The sequence below is a fragment of the Typopeltis vanoorti genome, chromosome 15, assembly GCF_054136105.1.
Source record: "Typopeltis vanoorti isolate ZY-2024b chromosome 15, IOZ_Tvanoo_1.0, whole genome shotgun sequence".
In the NCBI taxonomy this organism is placed as follows: Eukaryota; Metazoa; Arthropoda; class Arachnida; order Uropygi; family Thelyphonidae; genus Typopeltis; species Typopeltis vanoorti.
Genome location: NC_143563.1, coordinates 26,232,494 through 26,247,535, shown reverse-complemented (window position 1 = coordinate 26,247,535; position 15,042 = coordinate 26,232,494). Strand labels below are relative to the sequence as shown.

The 15,042-nt window shown below is 34.9% G+C and overlaps 1 protein-coding gene across 5 annotated transcripts in view; it reads left to right on the top strand.

Moving 5' to 3' along the window:
* Positions 1-15,042, top strand: part of RanBP3 (ran-binding protein 3) — a 282,159-nt gene that overhangs the window by 163,989 nt on the left and 103,128 nt on the right. For all 5 annotated transcript variants that reach the window (XM_090404725.1, XM_090404727.1, XM_090404724.1 and 2 more), the window contains one exon: positions 5,513-5,567. In XM_090404725.1, the coding sequence (XP_090260851.1) occupies positions 5,513-5,567 (55 nt within the window). The remainder of the gene's footprint in view (positions 1-5,512; positions 5,568-15,042) is intronic.

Sequence of the window (15,042 nt, the reverse complement as noted above, 5' to 3'; positions counted from 1 at the left end):
CAGAATATAAGTGGGTAGGCATATGGAAGGAAGTTTTGAGTCTATTATTCAAAAGAGAGGGGTCATTATTGTCAAGATTCAAACAATGATACGACCTCATCCATGTGCATTGTCACTACCCCCACAGAATGTTGTGCCCATAAGAAGTGTTGCAAGATAAGGTTATCAAGATGGATTCCGCACCCAGTAGTAAATAAATTGAACATACCATAATAAGAAATCTCACAGATAAGCAAATTGCTACTGCTTCCAAAGCAATATTAAGCTGGGCATATTGGAAAGGAGCAATGACTCCCCACTAGGATAGCTACTCCTCCATTGAGCAGGACCACCTCCTGTTTTCTGCCTTTGCGTACAACAGTGAAATTCCTTAAGGGTCCTCATTGTGTCTTAAATATGTTTCCTCCAGATAGAAACAAAAGGTTTGTGTTTCTGAAATAAAATCTTGGTATCATCAATATTCTGGTGAAACCCATGACAGTTCCATGGTAAAACTTTTCTTGTTGTTTGGCTTTGTGAACTTATCCAGTTTTCGGGTGGTTGAGGATTTACCGTTGTCAAGTTTATATTTTATCACCTGATTTTGGGAGGTATGGATGGCCAGTATTCATCTCTTCCTCTGATAAAATATTCATTTCATCTATTGTGCCAGGGTCAGTTGACAAGTTTAATTTGCTTTCAGCTAATGCCAAAGTATCTATTTTTTTTTTCTGTGAGGCGTGTCTGGTGGTTTATCGTTAAGTGATATCCTCACCATAATTTTTTTGACAAGTGGATTCTCATTGAATGGAACCATTTTTGGAGTTTCTGGAGTGAGACTGTAGGTCATGCTATTCAGGCACTCAACAGAGAAGTTCGTGATCATCAAGTTCAGGTATGGTGGAATAGACGTGTTTGAGATGCTGTTGACATTTCCTTTGCTGCCATCTTCTCAGCCTAAGCGGATCTCAGAACAGATGTAGTGGTGGCTAACTTCCTTTTTGCATCCTGATATGATAGATTTTGTTCTGTTTTAATTTTTTATATTTCTTTTTCATCTTTCCACTTCTGGCATGCATGGGAATAAGCTGGGTGATCTCTCTGACAGTTGACACATTTAGCTTTCTTTGTGGAGCAAGATTTGTTATGCTCTTTACTACCACATTGGTCACAGGTGATAGAGCCATGGCAGGCAATTTGGGAATGCTCATATTTCTGACATTTAAAGCATCTTAGTGAATTAGGGATGTACAATCTAACAGGACAGTTGAGATACCCTGCTTTTATAGGGTATCTCAACTTTTGGCAGCTTAGGTGCATCAAAAGTCAGGATGATGTTCCTGATCGGAATCAGGTGACCACACCCCCGTATCAGTATGTCCCTCACATTTGTCACTCCCTGATCTTTAAACTCTGAACATATCTCTTCATCAGGAACCTCAAGGAGATCCCATTCTGATATCACTCTTCTACAAGAATTGAACTGTTTTATGTACTGCTAGTTAATGTTTGGTTTTTTAAACCAAGACAAGCCCTATAAACTCAGATCTATCATGCTTGTCTAGATCAGGATTTTACATACGTTCATGCTCGAGATGGAATTTGAACCCACAACCTGTTGGTTGCCAAGCATTTATGTTATCTACTTTGCCAACCAGGTCAGAAATTATTCCACATAAATTTATTCATCTGACTCCCTATCATACCATCTTTGTTAAATTCTGTTACCTGTTTCTATATTTAATTTGTCATTGCCACTAAAAATTGTACTTAAATGGCTGAATTATTTTACTTGTTCTTTAGATTCTCTATTGAGAAAATGCAAGTGATATCTCCATGTTCCTGCCCATTTTTGTGCTTTTTGTCTTTTTATTGCAGATTTTCATGCCAATTTGTTATGGTTATTTTCTAGTTTAGTTAATTAATCCAGTGACTGACAATATTTAGGATTATAACATTATTTGCATAAAACAAACAGCTAAAATGAATATCTCCAATTTTGAAATCAGGTTTGATATTTATCTTCTTACTTTTCCATACTTCCTGTATCCTCAGTTATTTTTCTTATTAGCTTTATTCAGCTATTTTTATATACAGCTTAACTTTCTTACATTTTTTTTTGTATTCCCTCGGGGTATCCTTTGGTTTATGTTGCTAGGAACTTTTGATACTTTTTCCTTTCCCATGAACTTCCATGAACTGTTAACTTCCTAAGTTTACTTAGGAGCTTAGATTTTTCTGTCCTTGCAAACAATACATGCCTTTCTGGTTGAATCAGTCAGTTTTCTTCAGAGTTTGCCAAGTTTTAGTTTGATTTCAAACTTTTTGTTTTTTTCCCAGTAATGTTTGTATATTTGAGTTTACAGCCCACCTTTGAAGGTTATTTGACCTTCAGGGGTGGGCTGTAATCACTATTTAGTTCTGTTCCGGAACTAGATAGTGATTCTTATTTCAAATCCTCTGTATACTATTTTATCCTAAATCAGCATGTATATCACTATCAACATTTCCTTGAGTCTTCCCTCCATGTGAATTTGTGGATATCTTTATGTAGAACATGTTAATGATTACTGGGCCATGTTCATAATTGAGCATGTACTTTGTTATTTGCTTTTCCCTTTTCTTCATATTTTTCCAAAATCTTTGTGCCTAGGATATTTCCCACTCTGCTATTTAGATATTCAACATGGACCAACTTTTCACTTTTGTTAGCTGCCTTCTCTAATTAATCAAAAAATTCATCCACTTCTTTCCCAGTAGAACCTTCTGTGGATTATAGGCACTCATACATTTCATTACCCAATTTTCCATTTTGAAATGCACTCACATCACTATACTTGAAGTTGCCTTGCCATTTAATAAGTTTATGTTCAGTATTTAATGCTATAGTATCTCCTTCCTTTACTTGATCACTGTTGTCTGAATATGACAACCTGTATTTATTTAGCAGGATCTCATCTGTTTTAGTCTTCATCTTGTTAACAACAACAGCTTGACTTCTTTTTTCATTTATACTTCTTACCTTGGAGAGGCATTTAGATTTAAGTTAAAAATAGTGTATCACTAAAACACCCTTTGAAATAATGATTTTGTCTTACATAGAATTGCATCATTGTACAAATGTGTTGGAGATTAATGAAAATATATGTACACGGTTTTTATTAATTTTTTTTAAAATTAATTTTGTTTTTCATTTTGTTTTTAAAATCTTCATCAGTATTTAATTACTGTTAACCTTGTGTAGGACAACATATTTTTATCCCTGTGAGATGTAGTACTTGGAATATGTTAAACTGTTTCTTGCATATTCCAGCAGAGATTATTGCAGTCCACCAGGGTGAAAAGGTTGCACATTGCTCATTTAAATTAAATATAGATATACGCATGGATAGGCTTATGTGTTCGTCAGACATGTTGTAATAGATTTCACGATATGATATGAACACAGATGGATAAGAAAATAACTATTTATTAACTTAGAAGCTAATATTTTGCTGGTATTATATCCAGCATCTTCAGAGCACACAACACAAAGTTTGTTACAAAAGCAAGACAACCACAATCCGGTGTAATAGTGGAGCTAGTATAAGTAATTGCAGCGTGCAACATAAGACTAAAGTCCTAATATGACGCCATCTAGGTTTAAAAAAAAAAAAGTTCAAAGTTTTGAAATAGTAGTCCAAATGATAGTCTTAGAAAGTTTAAAAAATAAAATAAAATAAAAGTAATAAATATTAATTTGGTCTTAGGATGACTGTCTCCCAAATCTTTGGTAGATTTATACAGCCATATTTGTTAAGGTTTGGAGTATGTTTTAAGGCTTCTGTTGATTCCAGGAACAACCTCTCTGACTTGTAGAAGCTTCTGTGCATTACTTTTGTTTCTTTCCAATTGATCGGGTCTGCCAGACCCGACTTGCCATAGTGAAAGTGTCGGATATATTTTTTGTGTTCACTGAGGCGGATGTCCACAGTTCTTCCTGTCTGTCCGTAGTAGGCTTGATGGCAAGAACAGAGCACTTCATAGACTCCTGGATGTGATAAAGGAGTGCATTTGTCCTTAGGTGAACGGATGAGAGTTGCTAATTTTACATAAGGTTTAAATACTGTGCGTATTCAAAGATGGATATAATACCAGCGAAATATTAGCTTCTAAGTTAATAAATAGTTATTTTCTTATCTGTATCATACCGTGAAATCTATTACAACATAAATATAGATGTGTTATTTTAATTTTTTATAATTTCATTTTCTGTTATATATCATGAATGGATGTATTCATTTACTCATAATTATACTTATTAAAGGTGTAAGATAAGGGTGGGAAACTTTCTAAGACAGGTCACCGAATTTGCTAGGCTGAAAAGAGGCTATTATTATATTAGTCATACATCATTATTACTAGTGTGGAAATAAGCATTTTAAATAGAATGTTACATAATATATAAATTTAGAAAAATTGGCCATGTAAAAACTTTGTTCAAATAGCTGATTTTTGAAGGTCATTAAAGATGCTTATTAAAAATAAGTTAAATAATTTAAATTTAACATTGTCTGTACTTGTCACATGGATGCAAACAGTGGTCCTATCCATTCCTTTTCTTGTTCTCTCTCATAATTGATTGATTTTGATGCATATAACCAGAAATACAGGATGTTGAAAATTATGCAACTTTTATTTTATTTATTTTTTTTTTAAAAGTGCACTTTTGCATTTTAGTAAAAAATCTCAGATATTTAAAAAATTGCATCAGTAAAAAAGTGCTTCAGTTCCATTCCATCTTATTTGTTAGTTTGTGTTAACCTTTTAACTTTCAGAATATATGAGGGAATTTTTATATTTTTATTTTAGAAATATCTATTCATTGTGAGCTAATGTTGCCTATTTTGTATTCGACCTGCCCCCACTTCAAAAGAATATTTGTTGTGAAAATTGGATTTAAATACATTTGGAAGTTGTGGTGAGCATTTTCACCACTGAGCTACAGATGCTTCCCTTGTGTTATATGATGATGCAAGTAGAACTCTGTTGCCATGGAAACAGTCATGCTCATCTTTTAACAAAACAAAATGATTTTATTATATAGTAATATAAATATATAACTGAATGAATTTCAAATAAAGGCGTGTGTGAGAGAGAGAATTTTAGCTACAGTGAGGTGGAATATTAAATTTTTTACCACCTGCTCACATACCTATTTACCCGAGGAACATGCCCCATAGATTATACTATTTTTTACAGCACTGTTTTTCATATATTTATTGCGTAGGAGAGGAGGAAGGTGTTCTCTCTCTCTCTGTGTGTGTGTGCATGTCATAAACATGTAAGCTTCAATCAACTTTCAAAATTTTAAATTGTATTCTGTTATGAGCATAATAAGGCTGCAATCAAGCTGAACAACTATATTGCGTGAAAGCTTCTAAAGTGAATTAGCATATAAAACCAGGTATACTTATGTAAACTTAATGAATCAACCATCACTTGCAGTTGAATGAATTTTTATTAAAAAAAAAAACATTGTTTAATATTTTAGGTCGAGTGATTCTGCAAGTTTTGTGTTTGGTCAGAATCTTCAAGAAAGAGTTTTGGTAAGTTAATATTTATCAACTACAATTAGATGTTTCATTAGATTATTGCTCATCTGTAGTTTTCTCACTTATAGTAAAAGAATTTATGATGACTGAATATATACATAATAAAAAAATGGCTTGCATATTTTCAGCAGCCAAAGAAATTTACTTTGAAAATATAAAAGTTTTCTCTTTATTGTAATAAAGAGAAAACTTTTTACCCTCATCTCCATTTTCCTACCCTTTTGATAAAATTATTTTGCTCCTCTGGCTAGTTATGATTATAATGATGTTAATGGTCATTAATTGCAATTAATGAGTATCCTGTACACCCCTTGAGAGTACATGGCAGGAATTTGATGATGATGAGTATTATGGTAATTGAAATTAAAAGTGAGAATAGTTTACTTAATAAATAACATTAATTTGCATTTAGATGTAGTGCAGAAAAATATTGTGGATTTTCATTAATATTTTTGGATATGTATTTTGATATAAAGCTTACAATTGATGTAGTTCAGCTTTTACGTTGTTTTGTATTGGTATACTATAGCTAAGCTATTGGCAATAAGGATAATGAAAAAAATTAGTTTTTAAGATTTAACAGTTTTCATAATTACTTCGTTAATCAAGGAAATTTATTTGCATTGTTCTCTCATTTTGGATTTTTTCCCCCCTTCCCAATTATCAACAGTAATCAGGACATCTTTCTACAATAGGTAGATCTGTCCTTTGATTAGTATTTACTGAACGTTTTGTCTTTACATTTATTATCTCCCTTAAATACAGATTTTTACCTTGTAAGTAGAATGTTTTATGTAAACATTCATTCATCTCATTTTTTTTTTAAATTTTATTTTATTTTTTTCCTTTAAATTCATGATGAGACAGCTACACACTTCTACGACCCTCTCAGCTGCACCAAGGTTAGAATAATTCTCCCAATTCATAGCCTTCTCCATTTCATTTTTAAATTCTACCAGAGATTTTGTGGTCTTCAAGAATAGTTAATCTGTTGACTTAAATTTTCTGTAAAAGAATAAGGGCATAACAATGGGAGATTATATAAGCATTCATAAAGATTATTACTTTCAGTTTGTAAATACTATACCTACTTATTTGGAATTAATACTAAATTCTGTTTCATTTCTCATTAGTATTTGGTTTTAAGTTTATGCTTGGCTTATATTTTTCTTTTCTTTGGAACTTCTCCTCTCACCTACCCCTAGATAAATATGATTTGAAAGGTGAGGAATATGTAATGAGAGAAGATACGAAAGAATTGCTAGTGGAAGCAAAAATGAAGAGGAAGAAAATAAAAATTGTGAGTCTACTGTCTCAGTATGATATGACAGAACTAAAAAGGGCCATGATTGTCAATGAGAAGATTGTGCAGGAGGAATGGTGTGCAGCTTATTGATGTATGGAGTGAATTTGATGGATGAAAGGACTTCTATATGCCACACAGACTGCATTTAAATGTCTTTGGAGCTAGATGTTTAGAGAAAGTGTTTTTTGTGAGAGTGTGGTAGTGCAAAAAACCAGCAACACTAGAGATATTAGGTAGGATGAAATAAGCATGTGCACAGTAATGATTGTGCAATGCCGAATGGGATTTCACAGGTTTCTGATTTGAATGGTTGGTAATAACATTACACAAGGATAACTATGGTATAGAGGGATGTTGAAATGCATGTACACGATTGAAAGAAGTATCAGGAATAAGGGTGAGGAGTTTTTGGCATTGGTCAGCTTGACTTGGCTAAAAATTATAGGCTTCAGTGAGATCTGGTTGATTGAAAATGATATATTTACAAGGATAGAATGTAAATGGTGTTTCAGGGACAACAGAGGGAACAGGACAGGGATAGGTTATTGCTGATAGCCATGATAACCTAAAATCCTCTTTAAAAAAATTAGAAGTTAAACAGGATTTTAGGTTTGATGGAGATGGTTCATTTGATGCTGTCTGGTGTTAGAGGCAAATAGGACAAAATATGTTGTTGGGTGCTACCCTAGACCAGAGGATCCACAGGAAGATGTAGATGCCATGTGTTGTCAAAAAAACACAATGTGTATAGGCTGAATAATTATCAAGCGAGACTTTAACTCTGGGGACATCGATTGAAGAGAGGAAAGGTGGCATGGCAAGATGGAAGTGGGATTTATACAGTTGCTAAGGGGTAATTACATGAAACAACATGTTACAGGGAGCAGATATGGGGTTTGTTGGATCTGATAATAGCATAGAAGATATATCCCTAACTCTGCCTCCAACTATGGAGAGTTGCCATGGTCTTGTTCTGGGAAGTTGCCAAACGTGGAATTCTCTGTCAAAAAAGGGTTTATGTTGAACTGTAAGGCTGGTGATTGAGAGGCTTGGGAGTCATCTTGGAACAGTGCCATGGCTTGAGTTACAAGGAATGTCAGTTGTGCATGGAAAGTGGTCAGAGATTGCTTGAGAGTAGCAGTATCAGACTGCATATCCAAGGTCAGGAGGATGGGATGAACTTGGAATTAAGTGAATGAGTAGGGATATAAAGCAAGAGCTGCAAAAAAAAAAAAAAAAAAGCATTGTGGAGGGAAAGTAATATAAAGAAAAAAAAATAAAGGAATATAAAGAAAAAAAGTGATCATCATATTCATGAACAGTACAACAAAGTACAAGCAAGAAGAGTGACCTAGCATGGTAAGAAAGGCCAAATCAGACTATGAGTGAGAATTAGCCAAACAGGCCAAAGTAAACTCTTTAAATAGTGCTCATGGTAGGAAGCTAACTGAGCCAAAAGAAATAGTTGAGTTGTTGAGTGATCATTTTGCAAAGGTGTATTATCCAGGTGGAGATGTTACAGCAATGCATATCAAAATTGAGGTAGATGAACAGAAAATGTTCAGCATATTAAAAAAATATGAATGTGAACACAGCAGTGGGGCTGGATGGCATATCAGCCCATGTACTACGTGAATGTGCAAGAAAATTGTCATTGCCTTTGACAAAGTTGTTCAATCTAAGTCTCAACTCTGGCAGAGTTCCAAGGGAGTGGAAAGATGGTAAAATTGCAAAATAGAGAAATATGTAAGATATACCTATTTCTCTATTTTGTCTCTCATCACTCATTTCAGTTTATTTCACTATGACTTTCATCTTTGTTTAATAGATCTCTAAAATGTTGTCAACCTAATTTCTTTCACTAGTCACAGGACTACTGGAAAAAAAATCATTCGCATTTATTAAAAAAACTTAGTTCCTCTTAGCTTATTCTATTCTTCATTAATCCATATAACATTTTCTTGTTCTTATTGAGTTGAAAACAAATGACAGTGATAGTCTTTTTTAAATTAAGGTATAGGATTAGATTTTTCCTTCTTTATTTATTGATTGAATTAGTTATTCACAGACCAATTAATATATCAGGAGTGGTTGCTAAAGTATTGCTTAAGTTGATGAGAGGTAAAATACAACAGCAGATGGATAGAAATGCAATATCCTATAGTGGGCAGCACCATTTTGTAAAGGGTATGTCCTGTCTTAGTAATTTATTCACTTTTTTTAATCAACCAGAGCATAGTATGCTGTGGAGTGGAATCTAGGAGAATGATGGTGACTAGTTCAGTCACTAACCTCAGGGTTTGGTACTAAGGGTACTACTCTTGAATTTGTATATCAATGACATATCGAAAGATTTATGCTTGCAAACTGTAAGGTTATGCACTTCAGATTGAAAAAGTTTCATATGGTCTATCATATTGATGGTATTGGATTGCAGAAAATTGATGAGGCTAAGGACTTTGGGATAATGGTGGACAAAGAGTTGAAGTTCAGAGGGTATATTGCAAAAGTTGGTAAAATAGCTCAAAGGATTACTTGCATGTTGAAAAACGTGCTAACAAGTAAAGATAGAGACGTTATCCCTCTTTATAAGACTATGATTGGCCACATGTTGACTACTGCATACAGATTTGGCCACCTGGGTTTCTTGGGAGCTAGGAGTAGAGAGGATTCAGAGATAAGTGACCATGATGGTGACAGGTCTGTGGAATACTCTCTAAGAGGATTGCTTGAAGGTTTGTGGGTTACAAAAGTTTAGTTGATAGGAGAAAAGAGGGGACGTGATGGAAACTTAAGATATTAAAGGGATTTTATAAAGTTGGTGCAGTTTTTCATTATGACAAATGGTCAGAAAACTAGGGGCTATCTGTGGAAGTTGTAATTGTGTAAGAGTGGTTAGGAGGAGGGTGCACACCAGATTTTTGTGTGGAGAGTGGTGAGTGAGTGGAATGGATTACCAGAATTGGTTGTGAGTTCCTTGAAGGTAAATGGATTCAAGGAGAGGTATGATAGGATTTGTGTGTATAATGATTAATTTGGGTCTCTCACAATGAGTCTCTGGTCTCCATGGAGATGCCGTAAAATAATAATAATAATGATAAAGCCATATAGGAATCTAATTATTACTATGACAAGGAGTTAATCATATTTGCATAGTGATCTGTTGTGTGTGTATTCTTTGGTAAGTTTGTATGTGGGATGAAAAATCTACGCTTCAAGGAGGGGGAAAAATCATCACAAGGGGGGGAATCACCTATGTATGCTACCTGCCAGTTTATCTTCATTTACAAACCTATGAAGGGCCTAACTCTGTTTTGCATAAACAGAAATGTGGGAAACATACTGGAAAATTGAAAAATGCCTCTTAATGTTTGGATACTTGATTTCGAAAATAAACCTTCCTCTGTTTTATTCTTTCATAGATCTATGCCCTTTGACACAATAATGTTATTCCTCTGTAGTTATTACATTCCCTTCTTTATGTATATTGGAACAGTAATCCCCTTGGTTCAATCATCAGGTATCATCTTCTTTCCCTGGATCAGGTTAAAGTTGTCACACAACCATTTCAGTCTTAAACTCCAGAAACTCTATCAGTTCAACAGGCATACCATTTTATTTATTCCAGGGGATTTTCCATACTTCATCTAGCTTAATGCTTCTTCATCCTCTGACAGACCTATTTCTCTATTTTGTCTCTCATCACTCATTTCAGTTTGTTTCACTATGACTTTCATCTTTGTTTAATAGCTCTCTAAAATGTTGTCCCATCAATCTAATTTCTTTCACTAGTCACAGGACTACTGGAAAAAAAACATCTGCATTTACTAAAAAAATTTAGTTCCTCTTTGCTTATTCTATTCTTCATTAATCCATATAACATTTTCTTGTTCTTATTGAGTTGAAAACAAATGACAGTGATAGTCTTTTTTAAATTAAGATATAGGATTAGATTTTTCCTTGTTTATTTATTGATTGAATTAGTTATTCACACCTATCCATGCAACAATTATGCACAAACCTTTTCTCTGACAAATTGGTTAATTATCACAGATTGTCAATAATAGCTATGCATTTAGTTGAGAAGATTGGCTTTAGTTCTCATTAATAAAAGAGAAATCATTAAGGGCTTTTGACTAAAGATGATTTAGTCAGGCTCAAACAGAAATGGCATAGTTTTACAGCTAGAATTATTCCCATGCTCATATTAACAATGCAGGATGAAATTTGCAAGTATGTGTATACTGTTAAAACCAAGATTATTTAGATTTGCAAAGTCTGAGTTTACATAATTTACAACTGAAAGTTAAAACTACTTCCAATATTTAGTACCATGCTAAAGAAATGTTTTCCAGTTATTGGGAAAACAGATTTAGAAGGCATCTATGGATCTGACATTCTGCTGAAAGGACATGTAATTTTAGGTTTTAAAACATAAATAACAAAAAAATAAGAAAAATCTCAGATTTTTCTTCTTTTTTTTTGGTACAGGTTAACAAGCAGTTGGGAGAGTGTGAGAACCCTGTAGCTGTAATAGCACTTCACAAGGTTAGAATGCAGCTACCTATTATTTTCAAAATGCTAAAAACACTGGCAGTAGGATGTTTATATATCAAGACTATTAACCATTATCATAATACAGAAGGTGTATCTGATCACCAAAGAACAGGTCACCCATGCTGCATTAGAATGCAACAGCTTATGAGGGCTGCAAAGGCATGCCTCTGTCATAATGCTGTGAGAAAGCAGAAAGTGATGTCACAAGAGATGAATGCTTCACAGAGAATGATGTTACCTGTACTAACTAATGGCTTGAGGATGAGAGCCTGTTAGTATAATAGAAGAATCCATTCTACTGGATTCTTCCTAACTACACAACTTATGCAGTGGAGGTTGATAAATCAAAGGGGTTTCTCTGCTAGTATGCAAACAACAGACACAGAGATATCCTCTTCACAGATGAGAAATTTTCATCATTGAAGAGTCGTTTAACCAGATGATCATACAACATGTGCTATAGCACCCAGGATTCAGAGAGGTCATCACTGCACGTCAGTGAAGGTTTGATGGGTGGGGAAGTATCAAGGGGATCCAAGTTGCATTTCTGTGAGAAATGAGTCAAACTCTGCCAGAGTGCATCAGAACACAGTGGACACAGAAGGCAGTGGACCTTCCAACAGGATTAGGCTCTGCACACAAGGGGACGACCGCACAACAGTGGTTGGTGGTGGTGGTGGGGGGGGGGGGCTATGTGCCTGACTACCTATCACAATCTGATTGGCCATCTGGAAGTCTCAGTCTGAATCCATTGGACTTCAAATTGTGGTTGGAGCTTGAGATTTGCAGTCTGTGAGAAACAACATCCCAGCATCATCATCATCCTGAAGGGCCTGTTAGTATAATAGAAGAATCCATTCTACTGGATTCTTCCTAACTACACAACTTATGCAGCAGAGGTTGATAAATCAAAGGGGTTTCTCTGCTAGTATGCAAACAACAGACAGAGATATCTTCTTCACAGATGAGAAATTTTCATCTCTTGGAGCGAGCAGTGGTAGCGTTTCTGTTGGACGTTGTGTGTGTGTGCCACCATCGCTATGTGGCTTCACAGACTTCAGGCATGCATGAAGTTAAAAGGGAGACATTGCAAACATTGAGTGCTGCTATATGCATGTTATACATCTGGTTTGTATATGCTGAAATCTGTAAATGATTTACTGATAGATTAAAGGTTTTTGTTCTGTTCATATTTTAACAGTGTTTATGACTAAACCAGGTACATAAGATGTAAACTGGATATAAAGGCACTAAAACTCTTGAGTACATGCAGATATGAACTTGGAGATAATTCATTTTGCATGAAATCCAATGGCACTTAAGCAACTCATTAAAAGGGACTATATAATTTTGAAAAGATGGAAATGATCTAATGCACTGCCATTAGTAGGTTTTTATGGTAAACCTACACAAGAGGTTGTTCAGCCTTAAAGTATACTGTTGTTTCCTCTGTAATGTGTGTTCTGTTGCATGAACTTGCTCATACACTAAATAAATGGGACTAAATCACTAAAAGGCAAAATTCTGTTACCTCATGTGATTTTTCACGAAATGACTGTGCTTTGCACTACCGAGTAACACCAAGCAAATGTGAAAAGTGCTACCCAGCTGAATGTAATGACACGTCAATCAACGAAAGCCTTAAGTACTGAGAGAAGCTTGAAATAATAAAGCATTTTGAAGGAAACTAGAGAACGTGATATTCTGAGAACAACCACCATACAAAAAGGAATCCATGTTGTGCACCATCAGAGACTGCTACTAAACTAAAAGAAACTTCTTTAGGAGGAGCAATTGCAAGAACTGCACAGTTTATTTAAACAAGGCTTGAAGAAATGTTTACTGTACTTATTTATTAGGAATTTTAAGGTGTTTAAAACTATAGAAGCATTTTTATTAGTTTTTTTTTAATATTTTAATGTACAGTATTACTTTTGATACGATACAAGTTTCAAGTGTTCTGAATCAACCTATTTTTCCCATAAGGCCTGTTGTTTTTATTGCATGAAATTCTGTAATGCAGTGATTTTTTACAAACACGTGTACCATGTTATACAAATACCATCCAATGAATTAGAAACTTTTATTTAGCACTGTGTTGGACCTCCTTTAGTCAGATTTACAGCACGTATCTGGTTTGGCATAGATTCCACAATCAACATACTAGGTATTCACTTGACAGTATTTTGACTGTTAAGATTTGATAGAAGAGGACTTTGCTCCCAGATCTGTTTTTCTAACATGTCCTGTACATTTTAAATGGGGGTTCAGATCTGGGCTTTAAGACGGCAGAAGTCACTGTCATGCTCGTCCATGAAAAAACCATTACCTGCTGGATAAAAGTCAACATTGCAGGATGGACTTGATTTGCAACAATGCTCAGATATTTCTTGGAGGACATTTAACAGTCCAGCAATATCAGGGGACCCATTCCATACCAAAACACCACCTCCAGAACCTTGAGTTGTGTTTACAAGGCAAGATGGGTTCATTGCTTCATGGGGGCTCCTGCCAAACTTTGTGCCTGCCATCAGTACAGAACAAAGTGTACCCTGAATTTTTTCCAGTGTCCAGTCACGGTATTCCTGATACCACTATAGACAAACTTTTTGGTTCTTGGCAGAAATCAGTGGTTTCCATATAGGCATACAACTGCCAGTACTGATCGTCTTTAATTCCCTGTGCATAGCTTGATGAGATATGCATTGGGAACATCATCATCATCAAATTCCTGCCATGTACCCTCAAGGGGTGTACAGGATATGACAGTACTACATGAAAAATTACATCATTACTAACTTCCTATCTACAATTTTCCTCCAAATCAGTCTGTTACTTGTCAAAACTCCAACATTATCAGATCTTATATTTCTATCGTCTAAGGCACTTTGTACCGTATCAATCCACCTATATCTTGGTCTTCCTCTGGGTCGTTTTCCTGCCAACCTGGCAGAGAACACTTGTTTTGCTAATCTTTCCTCTCCCATTCTATTTAAGTGACCATACCATCTGAGATTAGCTCTGCTAACGCATTCCTGGATGCTGACAATGTCAAGTTCTTTCCTAATATCCTCATTTTTAATATGATATTGCCATTGATGCCATCTGTTCACGCCTCTAATCTTTCTGAGGACTCTCATATCTGCGGTCTCTAGTCTTTGGTCAAGTGTTTTACTTCTGACCCAGCTTTCAGATCCATAAGTTAAAATTGGTTTGAACACTGTCTTGTATACAGCTAATTTAGTGTTCCGACTAATTTCTTTCTTATTCCATATGAATTTATTCAATTGACTTCCCGCCATACCAGCTTTGCTGATTCTGTTGTCTATTTCTATATTTAGTTTACCATCTTCAGTAAAAATTGTGCCTAAGTAGCTGAAATGTTTCACTTGTTCCACAGGTTCTCCATTCACAACACAGTTGACATTTTCAATGATTCTGCCTATTTTCATTGTCTTTGTCTTTTTATTGCTGACCTTCATACCATATCTATTACAACAGCTATTCAATTTAGTCAGAGAATCTTGCAGACTTGTAGCGGATTTATTTAGAAGTATAACATCATCTGCATAAAGCAAAGAGCTGACATTAACATCTCCAATTTTG